This window comes from Stegodyphus dumicola, chromosome 3 (assembly GCF_044657685.1).
Source record: "Stegodyphus dumicola isolate Sdum_Otavi_A_Nest chromosome 3, ASM4465768v1".
In the NCBI taxonomy this organism is placed as follows: domain Eukaryota; kingdom Metazoa; phylum Arthropoda; class Arachnida; order Araneae; family Eresidae; genus Stegodyphus; species Stegodyphus dumicola.
Genome location: NC_140770.1, coordinates 227,734,758 through 227,758,151, shown reverse-complemented (window position 1 = coordinate 227,758,151; position 23,394 = coordinate 227,734,758). Strand labels below are relative to the sequence as shown.

At 33.4% G+C, this 23,394-nt stretch overlaps 1 protein-coding gene across 4 annotated transcripts in view; it reads left to right on the top strand.

Annotated features, from left to right (window-relative positions):
* The first annotated feature begins 2,594 nt into the window (after positions 1-2,594).
* The window catches only part of LOC118195969 (kielin/chordin-like protein), a 46,783-nt gene continuing 25,983 nt past the window's right edge, over positions 2,595-23,394 (top strand). For 2 of the 4 annotated variants that reach the window (XR_004759346.2, XM_035367316.2), the window contains exons 1-2: positions 2,595-2,694; positions 17,304-17,435. Coding sequence is in view for 3 of the 4 variants with exons in the window: in XM_035367316.2 (XP_035223207.1) it covers positions 17,387-17,435 (49 nt within the window). In the remaining variant the exon portion in view is untranslated. Of the gene's footprint in view, positions 2,695-16,001; positions 16,267-17,097; positions 17,436-23,394 lie in introns of those variants that run through there. The other 2 variants (XM_035367318.2, XM_035367317.2) reach the window with 2 other exon arrangements.

Below are 23,394 nucleotides of genomic sequence, written 5' to 3'. Positions count from 1 at the left end.
AATTCAAATACGAAAATTTTTTATAGTACAAAAATATACTATACAAAAGAATACATATTAATAAAGCATAGCGCATTCATTACCACAGTCTCTAGCGACTTGCAAGACCCATTAATTAGGACTCCAAGAATTAAATTCTAACTTAATGTCCAAATCTTCTCTCAGCAACCGAGAACTTATCTTTCAAAATGCATAATATTCCTATTCTTACCTTCAAACGAGCCGAGAACACAACAAACTTTCCTTAATCCCTTGGGTACGCATTTATTTGAGAAAAATCTTTGCATGTGGAACGGATATAATTTTTGGTTGCTTGGAGTAGAATGTAAAAGCAGTACATTTTACGTAAGAATTTATTTCTAAAATATTGGTGACATATGTATTAAGATATCTTCAAGTAATTATAATTGCAAAACCAAAATAAATTCAAGCTATAACAAAAAAACCAATTACTAATAATTATGCAGAGTGATATTTTTCAAAGCAAGTAAGTAAATACAGTGCTACTTTGCATTGTTTGCACTGCTACGTAGTCTTTCCTAATATTATGCTTATAACAAACACAGCACCTTTTTCCAGGGTGTTGCTTGGACTTGATTGACGGAATGTTTTCAGGAAAGTGTGCCCAATTTTTCGCTGCCAAACGAAATGGTTTGTATCGTTACTTGACGGGCGTCCACGACTTTTATAATTTGGCAATGACAATTGCTCCAGCAATTTATCGGCAATAGCTAAATGAAAGGAAGTAATGCCTGCCTTGGTTGTGCAGTTGATTTTAGAATATAAAACATGAGCATTATGAAAGGCCATATCTATTAGATAAAAAAAATTTTTCTTATAACCCTTTACAAATTTTCTCATAACTGAGAAGCACGCTACCAATTCGTCTTGTTTATCAACGCCTCCCATACCTTTATTATACTCAAGCATAGATGCCGGTTTTATAATATTTTCGCTATCGCCACCTTCATTTTTTCTCCTTTTGCCTGTGTTTATCAAATCAGCATTTGAATGTTTCGTGCTAAGTATGTGAATTATCCGCTCCTAGAGAAAACAAGTGAATGACATCTCTCAGACGTCAAATGTATCCAAGAGTTGAATATTTGGTTTGACGTCTTAGACACGTCATCCGCTCATAGGGGGAAAAAGTGAATGACGTGTCTCAGACGTCAAATGTACCCAAGGGGTTAAGAAGTATCTTCTCTTAAGTAATGTTGTTGTATAAAAGTATTTTATTTCTTAGAAAATGTTTCATTTTGAGTATGACATACTTAACATGTAAAGTGTTTACAACCAATAGGAATAATAATTTATGGAGGCGTTCAGAAGCCCGACAATTCATCTTGTCAATTGATAATCTAAACTTCGGGCATGAATTATCACCAGTTGCAATATGTGCATCACAAAATGACGACAAAATGATTCGCTTCCACTTTCGTCATAGTTGTCATGTATTACATTTGCTACTCGTTCATTTGAACAATTCTTATAAATATTCCGCTATTATAAAGACTTTTTATTTCTCATGCTCTTACTGCTTACCGAGCTTCAGTTTTCACATTCCACAAACATTGTATTTCGAAAATTGTTACTTTGCTGTTTCCTTTAGCACGTTAAGCCCCATATCGGTCACCGGTGAGCAATACTAAACTTTCCGTTAAGACCGCATAAGTCACTGGTAAGTGACGGAATACTTTACGTTCAGGTAGCTTCAGTCACTGTTGCCTAACGTTATATAGTTTAAAAATCATACTCTACTAATAAAATTATAATAGAGATCATAAATGAATGTATTTAAATATTACTTGTTGCCAAAAGAATTTTTAATGAGTTATGTAAATACGACATACACAAAAATGATTGCCCTTTACAAAAATGAAAGCTGATAAAACAAGCTAAAATTGTGCTGCTTTATCTCCATAACAATTTTTGCAACCTCATCGAACTTTAGGCACTCTGTTTTCTGTTGCAGGTTTCGAAAAGATACGGCATATATTTACAAGTACTGCTGCCATCCAATATTGCGGGTTAAACGAAAAGGAAGACACAGCTTGGAGCTTAATATGTTCAAGTTGTAACCATGAATCGTGTTACATCTTGTATGTTCAATTCTGTTTTGGCGTATCCATATTCGCAAAACATGAGCTAAATTTAGATGTTGAGTAAGAATATATACGAGACCTTTATAAATCATTTCAATTACTTTTAAATCTTATAATATTATTACGGCATTTCGAAAATAATTTTAATTCATGTTCGAAGTTGTGTTGTAGTCAGTGTGGACTTACTTTCTTTAAGATTTGTAAATATCAAAATTTGAATCCCGGCTTTATTCACTGAATTTAAAGTTGGTCACAGTAGATATCTATTGCCTGCTATACCCTGAATGTATAATTAAGCATTTTTCAGCATAAAAAAATAAATCTTAAAAGGGGAAACTATCATTTAATAGTATTGCTCTGGAAATCATTTATATACTGAAAAACATTGCATTTAATTTTATCATTTGAAGTACTGCTTCTCACACTGATTTCGAGAGTTTAAACTGAGACAAGTGTGTCAGCGACGTAATAACTTCTTTTCTCTTGAAGTAGGAATTAAGTAGGAAGAAAAACAGGTTATAGAAAAGCTTTCTCTTTCGAGATAGGTATGCATAGACAGGGCTGCGTCTGGATACTTTTCTCTTCGTCTCACGTAAGAAAGCTTCTTTCCTAAAAACATATTTATGTTCTGATGTAGTTAATCGTTTCCATAAAGCATTTCGTACTTCTTCTAATTATTATAACAATTTATTATTTTCTTGCTCAGTCAAAAATAATTTCAAGACCCTATAGATTCTTTTTTCTTTCTCCTACAATAACCGCCAATGTAAAATCGGTTCGATAGATATCGCTTACAGTTCAGGAATTAAACATTTTGTTAAAGGAAATTAATCTTTGATGACGATTATGGAGCAATAATGGAAATGAATTATTGCTAGATAAAAAAAGGGTACATATCCCAATAAAAAATCAAATAACTGATAGTTTCTATTTTATTAAAAATGAGAAACTTTCACACAGAATTTTATTGAAAGCTAAGACATTTTTATTGTGATCGCAGAACGCGGGCACACGTTAAGCGATTGGCGGGCGTCATGGGGCCTGCGAGCATAGGGTTAGGAAACCCTGATCTAAATAGTATATTAAGTGTAAAATTGTTCAGCTGTTAACACGTTGTTTTTCTTCAAAAAAATTCCACTGTTACTAGAAATATAATAAAATCAAAGAACTCTTTCCTAGAGCGCGCAATCGGTTTTAATTTGGTGAAGCAAAAAGTAAATGCAAAGTAAAATGTTTTTTTTTTTTAATTGGGGTATTGATGAGACCTAAAAATTTCATATAATATGCATATTAAATTACTCTACTAACATAACAACATCTCTCTCTCATAATGAGTGCAAGTAATGGATCCGTTCGAAAATGGTTATATATCATTGCTCTGCAGCTAATTAAAGTTAACCCTTTACCGCTCGAGATTTACTGCAATGAGACTGTTACGGTTTTTGAATTGAATTAGCTATTTTCAAATATAATTGTTGTTCGGTGTCTGAAAGAGTATTGCTTGGCAGCATTGTTTTACGCCAAGCAGAGTTTGGCTTTAGTGTAACCCTAAAGTTATTTCGTTTTGCTTTATTAGTATGAATGATTTCTGACTTGATGTAAGAGCATATGGTTGCTCGCTCTTTAGCTAAGTTACATAGGTAACTATAAGCACATGCGTGTGCTAGTATTCAATAATGTTGTTTTTGTTAAAATAAAATTGTTATTGTTAATATTACAGTCCACTTACTGAAGTTAAGTATCATTAAATAAGTTCGAGCTATCTCCGGCTACGAGCAGTTACTAAAATTGCTGTACTGCCAATTGAGAAATAATGTACGAATTTTTATGTTTATTTGAAGGTTTGAATTGTAATCCATCATATTTGTTCTTTTTACAGTGTAATTACTTGTATTATAATTTGTGCATTAATTTACATTGTATCATTTTGTATTGTATGAACATTTATTACTTTTTTGAATTTTACTTATTGTATTGAAATTAATATTTCAACGCCGGGCGGGATGTTCGGTGTCTGAAAGAGTATTGCTTGGCAGCATTGTTTTACGCCAAGCAGAGTTTGGCTTTAGTGTAACCCTAAAGTTATTTCGTTTTGCTTTATTAGTATGAATGATTTCTGACTTGATGTAAGAGCATATGGTTGCTCGCTCTTTAACTAAGTTACATAGGTAACTATAAGCACATGCGTGTGCTAGTATTCAATAATGTTGTTTTTGTTAAAATAAAATTGTTATTGTTAATATTACAGTCCACTTACTGAAGTTAAGTATCATTAAATAAGTTCGAGCTATCTTCGGCAAGAACAATTGTTATTAAATTATTTTATTTCTTCGTGCAATGCTGCACGCGACTTATTTGTAGACAAAGCTACGCCTGAAAAATACAGAAGCACCCGCGTTTAATATATCGTAATTATACGCTCTTGCTTTTCGAGAAAACACCAGAATGTGCTCGTGAGTGATTTAAAAAGGTTAGGAAAGGAGGAAAACCTCTCAATTCGTAGTTGTTTTATGAGTTTGTTTGGAAAACTGCTGTTGTTTACTGTAGCAAATTGGCGGCGAAATCGAACAGCTTTCGCTACGTTTCTCTGTTTTAAATTACGTTCTGTTAAACGCTTTTAGTAGTTTAAAAGATAACTACTGTGAGGTATTGGAATACTGTACGAATCTGAGGAACTTTAAGCATTTTGTTTTATTTGTTGTGATAATAGTAAATTTTTATTCACTTTTCATCGGACTTGCGCATTCAAATTATTACGAACCCGTACGCACGCAACAATATATACCAGCAGACAAACGGAATGTGCTTAAATTATTACATTATGTTCATAATAATAAACACAATGCGCACACAAACCTGGATTAAAGGAATGAAAGTTAAAAAAGGATAGATTAAAATTAAAGTTATAATTCATTATTATTGAACTAATTTTTATAAAGTTATAATTCATTATTATTGAATTAATTTTTATAATCTTTCAGACTATGAAACTTTTAAAAACAGTCCTCTAAGTGTAGAGAAGGGTTACCAATACAAATTGCACAATATGTTCCCCCCCCCCATCTTTCAGAGTTTCTTCTATTTGAACATGCCTGACCATTTTCTTTATTTTCAGGACATAAAATGTTTGGTGCTCCATCAAGTCACTTTTTTTAACTTTCCTTCACTTTAAAGCTCTTCTTAGGCGGATGACAAACCGCTTTACAAATCTGAAATAACTTTATAGCGTGTCATGTTTTTCTTCACATATTTCTTTGGACAGACTATAAACATTAACTGTATAAACATCCAGCCAGCATTAAAAAAAAAAAAAAAAAAAATTCTTTCCACCATTTTTGCGCGGCCCACCAGCGGCCGAGCGGTAACGTCGCTGAACACTGGTTGTTCGGTCCGAGGTTCGAATCCCGCGAACGGGCGGGCTGCATGGGTGTTTTCGTGGATTTTCACATGTGTAACGTGTACACGAGCCAGTTTCCCTTAAAAAGTCCTCCACAAAGGCATCCCTCCCTTAAGGCAGATAGCCCTCGAGTGCTTTGCCGTAATTTAATAAACCAAACCAAACCAAACCACCATTTTGCGCAAAAACCAATAAGAAGCAGCATAATGATCTGCTCGATTGACGTAACTCATATATGTAATTCTTAAAATCACGCTACATTTATCAATATGTCTGAAAATCCCCACCGCGAATTTTTCTGCTGACATTTTGTATCTCTACTTTGTTTTTAGTACTCAGTAATGTTACAATTCGCTTATCTTTTTAGGAAGATAGCAAAATGATGTTTTTACGTGAAAAAATTGTTTCTTTACTTGAGGTTTTTTTTTTTTTTTTTTTTTTTTTCATTTATTTGTACACACAACATTATCTGTTTCCTTTTTAGGTACCTGTGCAGTATCTGCTGGTATACTTGTGAAATACTTGCAGCAGGAATTTTATGCAACAACTTTTTTTATATTATTAAAGTACTCTAGCATTACTAGATAAATCTGGATTACTCAATTTTTATGTCGACAAGCTTAATAAGGGTGAATTCAATACATGCATACAATACACGTATAAGGTATTTCTCCCACTTCCCTAGCGTGCCTTCGTGGTGTAGTGGTTCTGCACACTGAGCCGGTATTTCAGAGGTCCGTGGTTCGATTCCCGGCGAAGGCGGTTGCATATTTTTCGTCTTTTCTGCTTCCAATTAACCTAATGACTCTACAGACGTATCTGCTAATACATAAATTCTAATTCCCCCTCTTGTTTTGTTTATTAGAATTATAAGTTATAAAACGAATTTACTCCTTACATTTTACTACAGATTCATAAATCTAATATGGTGATATGGCACAAAATATTTGGAAAATCTATCATCTATATGTTCAAGATAAAAGCTAGCTTTTTGTAAACTCTTATTGGCGACTGTTTGAAACAATCACTGGTATTTTATCGTCGGCAGCATAAACTTATGTATTTGCCAATTTTACGCTATAAAAATGATTCATTTATTTAAAGATGTAAGAGATATAAGACATAGTAAAATTCTCTCCATAACGGAGCCTTCCGTTTTCTATAGCATTAATACGTGTCCCCAAAATAGGCAGCTTTACGAACGTTAAGGGTTAAATAAAACCTTCGCTTAAACTGTTATTTCACTACACAGTAAAAATTTCTTTTCAAATGAAATCCCCCCCCCTTTTTTTTTTTTTTTTTTTTTTTTTTTTTCAAGAAGGATTTCCAAACTATATATATTTATCGTAAGTCGGTAAATATTATCAATATATGAAAAGAAAATTTTCATGTGCACTTTATCAAATTAAAATACAAATTTGAGTTATCAAATAAGGATTACGTGAGAGCATACTAAAATGACGGCATTGCCTGACTAAAAGATTGTTATGAACATGACTGCCAGAAGAATGGCCATGCGCATGATTTCCAGAGTGTGGCACATTCTGAAAATTTGGCGACTTCTATTAAGGTGGTTGCGCTAATATGTAAGTACCCTTTTAACTGATTTTGATGTTAATCACCAGTTTAAAAGCTTAAATTTTAAATACTCCGGCATCAGTCAGTGAAAACTTAGTATCCACCAGGGGTAGTTTTCCGGTGCACCGGAACAGAACAACTCAACCTGACTCTTTCGCTTTTGGAACTATGCCAAAGAACATTTAATTCAGTTTGAATAGTCAGACTCAGACGAACGCATTCGCAAGGCAGCTGCTATGCTGTATATTCTTCACTGTTTTTTGTTCTGTTCTCGTACTTATAAGTGTTATATGTTATTATCTTGTTTATGTGCAGTTATTTAATATAAGTTTCATGTTTAAAACGAGGACGTGTTTTGAGTTCCTTCACATTTACATCGCAACATAAAATATTTTGGAGGCACCGGCGAGATTAAAAGACTTTTGATTTCGGTTTCGTCAGCACTGCAACGCTGCATTCGCTACAGTAATGGATACTACTGGATACTTTTAGCTTCGAACTTCATTTAAAGACCAAGCAAGATAAGTATCTTTTTTTCTTTTTTTACAAGTTTGACTTTGGTTTTCCTCATTGCACCATTACGTCGTAATGGAAGACAAGATTAAGATTGCAAAAGGTAGAGCGAAAGCTGCTATTACCAGAATTTCAAATTTCATTAATGATGATAAGCAGTTATTCGAAAAATACGATTTAATGAATAAACTTCAAAAAATTGAAAGCGTTTATTCTGATTTTGACAAGGCAGACTCAGAACTTCCGCCGGAAAGTTCTGAAATGGAAGAATTTGAGAAAAAATACTATAAAACCAAAGCCAAACTACAACAAGAACTTGAGAAATTAAATGTTACTGTTAATATGCAAGTTACTAATGTTAATGAATGTCAAATGCCAGGTTATAGTACTACAAATACTGCTAACAATTTTAAATTACCGAGAATAAATATGCAGTCTTTTAACGGTAATTACAGAAATTGGATGTCTTTCAAGGACTTATATGTATCATTAGTGCATAACAATGAAAATTTAAGCAATATTCAAAAATTTCAATATCTAAAGGGTTTATTAACTGATGAACCGGCTTCTATTATTAAACATATTCCCATTTCAGAAAATAGTTATATGGAAGCCTGGGGAAAATTATTATCTAGGTATGATAAGAAAAAACAAATTGTCACATCACTAATAAAAACTTTTATGGAACAATCTTGTGTGATTAATGCAAACGCAATTAATTTACGAAAAATTGCCGATACTTCTGATGAGATTATCAGAGGTTTAAAATCTATTGATCCAAAAGCTAGTGAAAGGGATGTTTGGCTAATTTATATTTTATTACAGAAGGTTGACAACGAAACATGTAAACAATGGTCTGAGTTTTCAGCAAAAATGGAATTTCCTACTTTTGAAATGTTTATTCAATTTATAAATGATAGATGTTCCTCTTTAGAAATTTTCCACGAAAAAGAAAGGGAAAAAACTCAACCTAGTGTTAAAAGATTTTCTGTTAACAAAACTATCAAATGTATTATGTGTAAATCAGATCATTTTCTTTTCAAATGCCCCAAATTTAAAGCACTAACTGTCAAAGAAAGAAACGAATTTGTCAGGAAAAATAATCTTTGTTTAAATTGTTTTTCTAGTCAGCACAAAAAATCTGAATGTATGTCTCAACATCGTTGTCATTATTGCCAGTTATTGCATCATAGTACTATGTGTAAAAACAGTTAAAAAGTTATTCCACATCTGCGTCTCTTTCTGAGACCAGTTTTCAGTCAGAACAGCAAAGAAAGAATCCAACCGCGAATGAAATACCAAACATTGCGTCTACGAATGAAAATAAAAACGGAACTGTAATTCAAAATAATAGCGTTCAAACAACTTTTGGTTTATTGCCAACTGCATATGTAAATGTAATTGATTCGATGTGTCAAAAACGTAATATTAGAATGCTTTGTGATAGTGGTTCCGAATCAACATTATTATCTGAATCTTGTATTAATTTATTGGGATTTAAAAGGAAAAATGCGCGTTTTCTTGTCAAGGGTTTAGCTGAGTCAGAAGTCGCAGTTACAAAAGGTTGCGTTGAAATCGAGTTGATGTCAATCCATGATGCATCAGTGAGAATGCCAATTAAGGCATTTGTATTAGATAAACTAACTGCTGCGCTTCCAAGCCAAAAAATAAATGAGAAAGACTTTTCGCATTTGAAAAATGTAAAGTTAGCTGATCCATACTTTCACATTCCGGATAAGATAGATATTATTCTAGGATCTGACTACTTGTTTTCTATTTTACTTCCTGGACAAATAACTTGTTCTCAAAGTGATTTAATTGCTCAAAACTCAATTTTTGGTTTCCTCATATCCGGAAAACTACCGGAATCTCAAACGAAATCAAATTCACTTTCAAACATGCATATTTATGAAATAAATATTGACAGCGAATTGAAAAGGTTTTGGGAGTTAGAAGAAGTGCCAAATTCAACTGACACTGTATTCTCACCTGAAGAACAATTTGTTGAAACACATTTTCGGGAAAATTACTCAATTAATTCAGATGGTCGTTTTGTGGTGAAGTTGCCATTTTTAAAATCTAAATCTGAATTAGGTAATTCAAAACCAGCTGCACTTTCTCGATTATATACTATGGAACGTAAATTTAAGGAAAATTCGGGATTTGAAAACCAATACAAGCATTTTATGCATGAATATGAAAATTTAGGTCATATGGAATTGGTCACACAAAACTGTTTAAATAGATTTCAGAATGAGCAATATTTCCTTCCCCATCATGCAGTGATCAAGCCGTCTAGTACAACTACTAAATTAAGAGTCGTTTTCGACGCTTCATGTAAAACTTCCAACGGTAAATCATTGAATTCTATCTTGGGTGTTGGTCCTAAATTGCAACGAGACATTTTCGAAATTTTACTTAATTTTCGATTTCCGGAAATAATCTTTTCAGCAGACATAGAGAAAATGTACCGGCAAGTTTTAGTGTCCGATGAGGATCGGAACTACCGACAAATTCTTTGGAGGTTTAATCCTAACGAAGAAATACGCACATACAAGTTAAACACCGTAACATATGGTTTAGCTCCAGCTTCTTTCCTAGCCACTAGGTGCATTAAGCAAATTGCATTAGATTATTCACAAAATAGTGCTGTGTCTCATACTTTACTACACGATGTATACATGGATGATTTGCTATCGGGTTCTAGTACCGATAGTGATGCAATATCACTTTGTAAGGAAATTACCAATATTTTACAAACACACGGTTTCCACCTACGAAAGTGGAATTCTAATTCAAATACATTTCTTGCAGAATTTCAAGAACATTGTTCAACGGACGCTAATTTAGAAATAATTCATAATGATAAGGAAAGCACGAAAGTCTTAGGATTATTTTGGAATTCTTCAACAGACATATTCATGTTCAAACCCGCACTTGCACTCACCTCACCGTTGACAAAAAGACACATTTTGTCCCAATCGGCACGCATTTTCGATCCATTAGGATTAATTTCACCATGTACTGTTGTAATGAAAATTTTTTATCAGAAGCTCTGGCTTACAAAAGGGGACTGGGATTCTCCTATTCCACAAAGTCTTGCTGAAGATTTGTTTAAATTTCAGAAATCTTTCAATGCAGTTGAACATTTTACCGTTCCTAGAGGTGTCACGCTTATTTCCTCTGACACATTTGAATTGCACGGCTTTTGCGACGCTTCAACACTTGCTTACGCTGCTGCAATATATTGCAAGCAAATACACGGAAATGAAATAAAGCTTTCTCTCTTAGTTTCTAAAACTAAAGTCGCACCTATTAAACAAGTATCTATTCCTAAATTGGAACTGTGCAGTGCTCATTTGCTTTCAAAGTTATATCGTGCAGTCATGAACACTCTCAAAAAATATAAGTTTGATGTTTACGCTTGGACTGACTCCAAAGTCGTACTATCCTGGCTCTCGGCACATCCCCGTAAATGGAAGACTTTTGTTGCAAACCGGACGTCTCAAATAATCGAAGTACTTCCAACAAAATACTGGAGGCATGTCCCTTCCAAAGAGAACCCAGCAGATATCGCTTCGCGTGGTATTGATCCCAAATGTCTTCCTAATTGCAACTTGTGGTGGAATGGCCCAAGTTGGCTTTTTTTGGATTCGTCTCACTGGCCGAAAGAGGAATCCGCTTCCAAAGAAATCGAGGATCTAATTAAAGCTGAACAAAGATCTGATCCTATATTTTCATTTCATAGTGCTACATCAAATGAATTATATAGTGATTTATTTGGAAAATATTCATCATTTTCTAAGATTATACGCATTTTAGCATATTGTTTAAGATTCATCAATAAGTGCAAAACCAATAACAAATGTCAAACACTTATAACTGATTCCTTTTCTCCACTCACTTACACGGAAACTAAAAATGCAGAAATAATCATAATTCGATGGGTTCAGAAAGATTATTTTAATGAAGACCTAAAATGCATTAAAAATCAAAGATCGTTGCTTAAGAAAAGTCAGCTACACTCCCTCCATCCGTTTATAGATGAAAACAGTCTTTTACGGGTGGGAGGGCGTTTACAAAATTCAGAATTGTCTTTTAATCAAAAGCACCCAGTGATTCTACCTGCTAAACACAAGATAAGTGAGCTCATCGTAAAAGAAAAGCATGTGACTTATTTACATGCTGGTGCTTCATTACTGTCCCACATTATCAAACAATCATATTGGATAATAGGAGGAAAAAAGCTCATTAATAAATGTGTTCACAAATGCATCAAATGCTTCAAATTTAAAGCATCAACCGCATCTCAGCTTATGGGTAATCTACCTAAGCATCGTGTAACACTCGAGAGGCCTTTCTTCAACTGCGGAGTGGACTATGCCGGTCCTATTTCAATCAAATTCAACAAGGGTCGTGGAGCAAAATCAACCAAGGGTTACATTGCTCTATTTATTTGTCTCGCTACTAAGGCACTACACATCGAGGCAGTGAGCGATTTAACCGCTGATGCATTTTTAGCTGCTTTGCGTCGCTTCAGTGCTAGACGAGGAGCTCCAAGTCACATTTACAGCGACAATGCAACAAACTTCGTTGGGGCTAATCGAAAACTCAGCGAAATACAACGATTGTGGGCCTCACTTCCTAAGAACGAAGCCGTTGCTCATCATTTAACTCAAGCATCAATAGAATGGCACTTTATACCTCCAGCATCTCCTCATTTTGGAGGAATTTGGGAGGCCGCAATTAAATCAACCAAATATCACTGTAAAAGAGTAATAGGTGAAACGCTACTTACTTTCGAAGAATTGACAACTCTATTGGCTCAGATAGAAGCCATTTTAAATTCTCGTCCGTTATGTAGTGTAAACAATACTGACATTGATTGCATTAATATTCTCATTCCTTCACATTTTCTTACAGGAGACGTGATCCTATCCCCTTCTGAACTACCTCTTACTAGTCCTGCTAATATACGGAATAGGTGGGATCTCCTTCAAAAGATGCGCAAGGACTTCTGCAAATCATGGACCAAAGCATATCTATCTTCTCTTCAAACCAGAAAGAAATGGAAGGACACTCAGCCGAATATGAAAACTGGAGACATCGTCCTGTTACTAGATGATGGTCATATTCCAGGTTCTTGGTCACTAGGGCAAGTGGTCGAACTTCATCATGGTGCTGACGGACTAGTTCGTGTGGCCACGGTTAAAACTAAAAGCTCTATTTTTAAAAGAAACATTCATAAATTAGCACCTTTGCCCATATATCAGGACTAATGCCTGATAGGGTGGGAGTATGTTCCGGTGCACCGGAACAGAACAACTCAACCTGACTCTTTCGCTTTTGGAACTATGCCAAAGAACATTTAATTCATTAAGACACAATAACACGCCGAATAAATACTAATTCAGAAGTCAAACAACAAAAATCAGCGTTAATTCACAAAATTTTCACTGTGAAAATTTTGTGAATTAACGCTGATTTTTGTTGTTTGACTTCTGAATTAACATTTAATTCAGTTTGAATAGTCAGACTCAGACGAACGCATTCGCAAGGCAGCTGCTATGCTGTATATTCTTCACTGTTTTTTGTTCTGTTCTCGTACTTATAAGTGTTATATGTTATTATCTTGTTTATGTGCAGTTATTTAATATAAGTTTCATGTTTAAAACGAGGACGTGTTTTGAGTTCCTTCACATTTACATCGCAACAGGTAGTTTATTCCTTTACATAATTCTTGAACATAACTAGATATATTAAAATCATAAACATTATACCATAAACTAGGCCTCGGCAGTCTATTGAAAACTTAACACTCGATGTCCTATTTCATAATTTCAAGTGACGCATTGGAGTCCCGAAAGTAAAGTATAATCTATAAAAATAAATTTTAAAACATAAATATGAAACGAAAACTTGAAGAATACATAAAAATATAAACTGAAATAATAACACTTTTGTTTGATTACAAAGTTGCAGTAAAGAACATTCATTTTTATAATTCAAAAATAAAAATTGGGACATACTTTCAAGGCGTATGGAAAACGGTGATAGATTGACATGTACTTTATTTACAGATGCAATTATGCCAGAACTTATAATGCCTTTTTTTCCCCCTTTATTAAGTGCTCCGCCAATAGGCAGTACGCAACAGAAAGGGAGGAATGCCCCGTGAAGGACTTTTTAAGAAAAACTGACTCACATCCACGTTACGCATGGGAAAACCTTAAAACACGTGCAATTAGCCCGTTCGCCGGGCTCGAAACCCAGACCGAACTACCAGTATTCAGCGGCTTTTATTGCTGGGCCTTTGGTGGGTCAACTTACAATAGTGAGCAAGACTATATCACACTATCACAAATATGAGTGAAATGTCTAATATGAAGAAAAATCTGAATACATTGTTAAACGTGTGTTAAATTTTCGAAAACAAAATTAATTGTTAAAGGATTTTGTGACAAGCCTTAATCATCTTCCAGCTTTGTTGCAGCCCTTAGCATTGATGCGAACGAAAAACCTTTTGAAGACGGCGAATTTTTGAAAAACTCATCATAAATTTTTCCGAACACTTATTTAATAATTTTGCAAATTACCAAAAAAAAATGTTTTCCATAACAACTGATGATGCTCTAGCTATGAGAAGAGAGCATGCTGGATTGGTGAAACTAACCGAAAACGAACTTAGCTGCTTCACTTTTACCGTTCCATTGTATTATTCATAAAGGAAATGCTTTTGCGAAATCTACGCCAATACGCCAAACTTAAAGATGTAATAGAAAAGGCTGTTGTGACCGTAAACATAATAGTAAGACGCTAAGTATTAGCACACAGGCGCTTCATAGCGTTTTTGACGGAAATTGAGCCGAAATATGGAGATCTGGGTAAAAATATATATTTACGGGTGTCCCTTGGCGAAAATTGTCGATTTTTGGCGGTACATGGATACCGAGTTTGTGCAATTCTTTGACTGTTATTTTGGCTTTGCGTAGCGCTACAAAAAACAAAGACAAAATAACAAGTCAAAGAGTTGCACAAACTCGGACTCGGTATCCATCTACACATCGACCCATTTTCACTTTAAAAAAAAGTCATACTTCATTGACTTTTCAAAGTCAAACTTCATTGCGCACTCCTTTGACTTTGTCCATGTACACATCGATCACTTAAAAAGTCAAAGGAGCAGCCAACCAAAAAAATTATGTCATAATAGGGTTTCCATAACAATTAACTACTCAGGTTACCATAAATGAAACGACAGCTTGGCGATAAATGAAACAACAACTTCGCTATAATACAAGGGGCACCCTTCAATCTACTCTAACCGAAATTTGTTGTTCGATTTGGAAATACGGTGGTTAAGTTGAGGTAAAGTTCCTACTAAATTTATAAAGTGTTTTAATTAGATACATGTATTTCTTTACAAAATCTGTGAATATAATCTCGGACTCAATGATAAAGAATAATTTTTGTTCTTAACGGACATAATGAACCATTATAATGATTCTAACACCTACGACTCCAAAGAAATAACACAATTTTTAAAATGTACGAAGAGTTTTTCTTCGTTATTTGAAACAGATATAAAAAAGAAAGAATTTCGTTTATTTCTCTGCTTAAAAGGGCAACGTGAAAAAGAAAATATCGATGAGAGTAATCTTAATTTGCTCGAAAGTTGGATTTTGTGAATTAAAAGTATATTTGAAAGTCAATTTCAAATTTTTAAGAACTGCGAAGTGTTTACTTTAATAAATCCCAACGAAATAGAAGAAAATGCTTCAGATCTGCAGCATCTTCAATGCCTTAAAATTGACATAAAAAGTGTTAATTTAGAAATAATTGATTTTAAAATTTCAGCGCTATTCACAGATAAATTCAAGACATTCGGGAAAGATTTAGAAAAATCAGAAGATTATACTCTTTTCGTGATATCAGCGTGTTGGGCACTACTTCCTAAGAAGTTTTCATCTCTGAAAAAAATTGCATAACCATTTTTTACACATTCGGTTCAACTTATAAATGCGAGTAAATGTTTTCACACACGAAATTTATTTTTAGTAAGAATAGAAGCAGCTTAACTACCGGAAATTCAAGTACTTGTTTTCGTCTGAAGACAACTAACTATAGGCCGCGTACTAAACTGACGTCACAAGCTTAGCATCAGAGCAGCCATTGATATCGAAGAGAAAATTTAAAGTTCATTTTGTTTTTAGAATAATTAAAATTATAATTTCAATTTTTAAACTTTGAAGCGCATTGTGATTATTTTCTCAGTAAAATTTATCTTATTAGAAAAAACTGTTTTAAAATGAAGATAACACTGATCCGAAACATCTTGCTAATACAGAAATTTTGGTAGATTTTGACCCGCAGCCAAAACCGGAAGCCGTCGTGCTACTTGCAGGGTGTCTCATAGACCTCCACTTCCAAAGCACGTATTTTAATATAAATTTGTGATTCTTTGTTTAAATTATATCTATTTTGTGCGCTCAAGTCTGCTTAACATGCCGATATAAAACATTTCTTTGAGGATTTAACAACTTCTCGAATTATTGTGGTGGTACCAGGTCGTGGAATGCTGTGTGTTGATATTTTGATGTTTCTGAGTCCCAAATCTGGAAAAATCGATTTCTGTGGATAAAGTCGGTTTCCAAGTTTGATATCTTCAAGTCTGAGGTAGGAATATTATTCTCGTTTTATTAAACTGTAAGTCCTTATTTTATTTATTTGTTTTCCGGGCGCACTGGTTACAGCCGCCATTAAACAACTGTTGCCGTAGGGAGTTCTTTCGTTGTTTCCCCCACCAAAGAACTTATTTTGGGAGTTAATAGTGCTTTTTTACAATGAGAGTCCATTATAAGCTGTTGGTTCCCATGTTCCAACGTCATAAATAGCAAGTTGACCTTGAGGTAGGTGTTCATCACCCGAAGGTAAGTGTCCTTCAGTGTGGAGTGTATTTTTGCGCATTCTTTCGGAAATTTCACTAGATATATTTTTTATAACTGAGTGTACTATGCTGTTAATTTCCCGTCTCCTTTATATTATAATGCTCTCAATGCGATTTTTGTTAGTTTATTTGCATGCATAATTCAACTTTATTTAAGTATTCTTTCACTTATTTCCATAGCACCTGATTTATAACTGTACATTGTTATTTATTACTTTGATTTAATCAAATATGCCTTTTATGTACGTTTTTATATTAGCTTCCAAGTGCTCTTACTTAAGCCCCCTCCAACTGTTTTACATTTTAAGCCAGTCTCTAAAATTTGTTTCAAAAGTCAAAATTTAATTCTGGCTATCAAAAAGTGAGATTATAGTTTTCCGCTTAGCTCTAATCTTGATCTTTCTCTAGAAATTGGTTCTTTCCTTTGTATCATAAAAAAACAATTACATTTTTACATATGTAAGTTAATTTTTTACTGGCAAAACTCTGCACCTATTCCTGTTTCGGAAGTGGAAAAGATAACAGCGGAAAGCGATAAAAACTTCTTGAAAATTATGATTCAGGTTCACTTGTAGCAAGAAGCCGTTTCCTGGTGTATCTGTCTGCATACATAATTAATTGTTATTTAAAGCAAAAATAAAAAAAAGTCTCAAATTGTGACGTCACTCATTCACTTTATTTAAACTTAGAAACATTTGTTTTCATATTACTGCGAATTTACGCACTTTCATAAATCTAAAATGCTATTGTATACTATGCGTTCCAGGTAGAAAGTTGTACTCCGTGACGGCATACCATAAACTAAATACTAAGAAGGCATTGCAACGAAGCGCTCTTCTTGTCACAGCTATGGACAGACACTCCTGCATTTGGATATTCGCTTTTCTCCGGATTTCATGTAAGCATTCTTTATAATTTTAAAGAATATTTCTCAGATTGTGATGATTTTAAATACGCCATGAAATTTTTCCGTTACATATTAAACATAAAATAACAAATAAGAAATAATTCTTGCAGTTACAATTTCAAAATGAAATCTTCACTTTCAACTGTTGTAAACAACAATTGCTAAAAAAAAGTCAACAGCATCTGAAGCTGAAATTCACAGCTGTAGATAGATAGCAATGAGTTGCATGAGTAACAATAAGCGGAGATAAAGTTCATTTTCAGAAACATTTACTTGCAACATTTCAAGCTTTTGCGGTAATCTTAAGACTTAATATGGGTTTCAACCAAACGTTTTCTGGATACTTAAAATATGCACGTAAATACTTTTTAAAAATGTTTGAAAATTTTTGCATGTACAAAAAGCGCATTAAATTTTAATTCTTATTCACAGTTTAAAAAAATTAACTAAACGCTTAGTCAAAATAGCAACAGATATTCAAAGTACAGCAAAATATATAATATTATAGCAAACTCTTCGTTTTGCGGGGTAAAAATGAGTATGTAGTTGAGATGTATTATGCTTTGAAACTTCTTTTATTAATATTAATGGTAAAGATATTTTTATAAATTAACAGTTATCCGTTATAAGTTGTAACAAGTTATGTTATTTAAAAGTTTATGTAAATTATTTCATATTAAGTTTATTTACGCAAATTACTATATCAAAAGTATTGTAAAATACAGCTTGCGAAAAAGGTCTTGCAACCCTAAATTCTCAGTTCTTTCGGAAACAATTGTATATGAATCTACTCTTGTAAAAACACTTAATAGTAAAAAATTAGGTAACAGTCTATAGATATGTAGTTAATAGAAGATAACGAAATTCGGCAATACAGTCGTGTTCCAAATTTTTAAAATTCATGTTTGAAAATTCAGAAGATTTGCCAAGCAACGAAAACGTAAACTAATAAACGGAGACATAAAAATCCAAAGAAATATTATTTTGGTTGTCAATATATGGTAACTTAAAATGAAAAGTTAACTAGAATTGAATGAAATTAAATCCTTGAAAAACTAGTTTAGAATACAAGAAACTTTCAAAATATTTTCACTGTAGAATGGTGTCTACTATTTTAATAATTTAGCAAGATACAATTCGCTTTGGATTATTATAAATAAGCTGGTTGTAACTTGAATCAGAAGAAGTAATTATCCAAATAATAATCTGTTTGACACTAGCTGAAATTGGCGAATTGAATTGAATTGTAAAAGTTTGTAAACTGCAGTGCCTCCGGCGGCCGAGAAGTAAAACCGCAGAACGTAGTTTGATGTAGTTTCAAATCACGGTAAACGGACGCAGTTTGACGTAGGTTCAAATCACGGTAAACGGACTGGCAACGGAGTCTTGTAAAATAAAAATGTTGTGTTTTTTTTTCCTCCCGTGTTTTTTTCCCTCCCATCTGCTTAATTTTAATCATTTCTTATAATCCCGTAATATGATTGAAGCTTCGTCTCCCATCCCTTGGATTCATTATTGAACAACTGTGAATTTACTTTCCAATGTGTCACCTGATTTATTTTCAAAGCCAGCCCCTTCTGAGGGCCCCCGAGCGGTAATGTTGCTGAATATTAGTCGTGCTGTCCAAGGTGCGAACTCGCAAACGGGCTTTCGTGGTTTTCCATGTGTGTAACGTTATAAGGGCAAGGTTCTCTTAAAAAGCCCTTCACGAAGGCATACCTCCCCTTAGGCACATAGCCCTAGTGTGCTTCCCCATAATCTCAATAAATGAAATCCTTGCCTCAACAGCTGAAGAGTTTTATTAGTCCAAAGGGACTTGAGTCCCGAAGGACTATTACTTTCGTTTTGGCATTTTGCGTCGGACGGATAAATGTCGGTTCACTTTTCAAACTGTTGCCATAAAATGTTAGAGTCCTGCATTATATTTAAAGAAATTAAATAATGAAAATCTGCGTAAATGTATGTATATTTCTCACATTGTCATAAAATAACGGTACATAGAGTCATCGAATTTTGAATAACGTAATCCTCCAACGAATATGAGCATGTGGAAGACCAAATTTGAAATTTGAAATTTGTTTTATGATCGATTTCCTATTTTTTAAAACTTTGACGAATTTTTGATTAACAAACTCAAGGATTTCAAAGCGAGCAATGGCAACGTTGTGCAGAAAAAACATTTTTATCTCCAGCGCGTGAGTCTCTGTATCGGAAATTCTAAAGATATGCTCGTTTTAAAACTATTTTGCGATATTGCTGTTGCACTGGATCTTATGGTTTAAGTGCGAGGAACATGATATTTAATAAAGAAAGGTAACACACAAAATGTTAAAAAACGCCCCTTTGGACGTAATTTAAAATCTGAAACATTTCAGATTTTGTTTATTTATTTATTTTTTTTTATTTGGTCAATCATAATTTCCCTTGAAATTTCTTAGTTTTTCAAAGTCTCAAATCGGAGTTTTAAGTTTAATACCTTCTTGGATCTACCTTCTGTTAACGTCAAATGTCTATTGTATATAATCTTGAAACAATATCCGTACCCCATTATATACAATAATGCCACCAAATAATGGTTTGATTTAGTTCGTTTAGGACAAAGCAGGCGGAAACTATCTGTTCAAAGGAAGGCAGACTTTCTTAGAGGGCTTCTAAGAAAAACTGCCTCGTGTTCAGTTCACACTTCAGAAAAAACATGTATACATGCCCATACAGCCATTGCATTCACCTGAAATCAAACTCGGGTCGAATTGCCAGTGTTCAATGACTTTGCCGCTAAGCCGCTGGTGGATCTACCAAGTAATAACACAGCAGATTGGAAATACAGCTATAAACAAAAAACTGAAAATACTTTTGCTCATTTAGAAGTCCATAATGTTATAAGAAAATTAATTCCTGAATCAATATGAATAGGAAATTTGAAATATAAAAGAAATCTTCTATATTTGGTAAGAACAGCCTTGTTTTAGAGATTTCACGAAATTTAAAAATTTTATCAGAAAATTTACCATTGACAATCAAATTCGTAAAAGAATAGCCATTGGCGATCAAAAACTCGATTTTTAACATCTTGTCTTTCGTTCCCCCTCCCCAAATTCTCTGTGAGAATTTCTTGATCCTTTTGATAAGTGGAATCCTTTCAAAGGTCCACTTTTATCGCGGAACCCTTGATTTGCTTCATTAGTACGGTTTTAATGTAATATTCTGTAAACGGATTATTTGCAACAAAAACGACAATTATTTCAAGTGAAACTTGTTTGCTTCAAAAAATAGTTTCAAGAATTAACCAAAATGTTTTTAAAATATCGTATTCAAACACGACTTTTAAATTTAAATTTATGAGATAAGTGGTATTACGTTTATTATAGCAGTTATACTTAATACATTAGGCTTAATGAATGTTGAATTACCATGACATGTTCAGCATCAAGTCTATTACAGTATTTATTTTTTGGCGACACTGAGAACCACATTTTGTAGCTGCAAAGAGCAAAACTTCCAACAAAGTGGTAAAAGACCTTTTTGACAAATTAAGATGTTAATCTTTTAAACTGCACTAGAATTTCTCTACCAGCATTAATTTAAATTTTTCTTGTAACAATGAATCAGACGACATTTAAATACGTTTCGTATTCTTCAGCTGATATGGTTGAATGTCGTGCATTGACAATAAATGGGTTTCAAATTCATAATTCATTTTGATATTTAATTTGCTGTTCATTTGGAAAATACTGATAAATAAATTAAATAAATAATCAATAAAAGTCTCCCTTTTTTCAATTTCTTCCTCTTTTTAAAAGCCTTTTATTATTGAAAAGCAATCGGAGTCGTTGGAGTGCGTACTTAAGTGTCCAAAATTCATTTTCTTTTTAAAGCAAGACTTTTTCGTGAGCAGTAACCACATGTACATGTTTGCCCTGAACTTAACTCTTTAAATTTTCATGAGATGTTTATTTGTAAAAGTACAGCTTAAATAGGCTTTACAAGTATTTTAGTAGCCAATTTCTATCAAGTAATCAACCTCTCAATTCAAAATAATGTTCTAAAAAAAATCGCGCACTTCGTCCCTCAGTTCAAAAATACGGGCTTAGTATCTTTCCTGGAGATAACCATCCGATTTCAGAATAAAGAAGACGTATATATGCACTTCCCATTTCTCCTGGCTTGGAGAACAAGCGATTATTTAGTAGCGGAGATTTTATGAAGTTAATGGCTTTGACGACTTCATCAAGAGCATTCTTACTTTACATTATGGCCTCTTATTGTTGTTTTTTACTTCTAATCTTAAGAACGAGTATGTGTGATGTGATGTTATAATAACCAATAAAGATTTTCAACAAGCAAAAAATGAAAAACCTTTCCAGTCAGTATGTATTTTATAAGATGCACATCGACATGTGATTATTGTCCCGACTATTCGCAAGTGGTTTTTTACTTTTATGCATTTCTAGTTCTGCTCTTTTCCAGATGAGCAGAAAACAAAAATAAGTAGATGTGTAAATTAAGAAACTCTGCATCACTTTTAAATCTTCAGTTAATTACTCGATGCACAGTTTAATTGTAATGATAAATGTTACGCTGTACAAAACAGCACAGCCTCCGAGAGCTGACAGATTGCCATGCCGCTAGGACCTAACGTCTTGGAAAAGTAATTCGATATAAAACAAATCGAAATATTACACTCTTCTAAAGTCAGAAAAGTAGCGCCTGCATTTACCTCACTTTAAAGAAGACATTATGTTGCTTATTTTAGTATGTAAATTATGGGAATATTCTAGGCTTAATTTAGGCATAGCCTGAAATAAAAGGCTTCTGTTTGTCAAAGTACAGGAAATGTAACTTAACGCTAATTCGATATGCCCAATAATTAGCTAATGAGATCCTGGCTGAATTACTGTTTTCACTTCAAGCGCGTAATTCATCCCTTAACATAATTTTTATAATAAGTAAGATATTATACTGCCAGTCTTTATTTAATATATAAATAATATATATTTAATTATATATTATATATTTAGTAATATTTAATTTAATATAATAATAATTAAAAATTTTTTCAAATCCAGCACAATTGCTAAAATATAAATAAAAAATAATTAGCTACGCATTTTCTTTCTACAAAACCCAAAGGATTCTGAGTACTTCCCGTGAGTATTATCCCGCTGACCATGAAAAATGGCTACCAGCGAACCATGAAAAATGGCGGAGATCCCGCTAAAGTAGAGCCAATTGCTCTGAAAAATTCTAAACAAACTGATGCCTCCACATAATTAATAACCAGTATTCCATTCGCTTTTTTTCAGTTCTGAAAAAAGCTTTCATCGATTTCAACTATTTTGTTAGGCTCTCCGATTTTATCCGAAATTCTCTTTAGAACACTATGAGTACAGTTTTAGAGCGGGTAGTTTTCATTTATATCCTTGCGCACAAAAACGAAAACCTGATTTATCGAGAACAATCGGCGTTACACGAAACAGAAACGCAGATGCAATGAATGTGTTGTTGTGTCACGCTTATCTATAATTCGCACTGCTTGGCCATAATTTCATGGTCGACAGAAAAGTACGTAAGTACCAGATTCGGTACTAAGTACATAATATATGGAGTGATAAACATCTTTATTAATTACAATACAGTACTTTGACATAGTTTAATTCACATCAGATTTATTGCTAAACAACAAAATGGATTGACACTGTTAAGAAACGCGTTTATTGTTTTTAAATCATTTGAGTTTGTTAAATAATCACAAACTGATTAAATTCTAAATATTAACAGACCAACTATTCTTTAAAAATTAGAAACTCCGAGAACTGACTACGCGCGAGGCACATGGAAGTCAAATATCTCGCTTTTCACGTGTTAGCGTTTACCAATGAGAATAAATGTCCATTAGTAGCAGAATACAACGGTCTAAAAATTTTCTAACGGTTTCACTAAATATATTCCT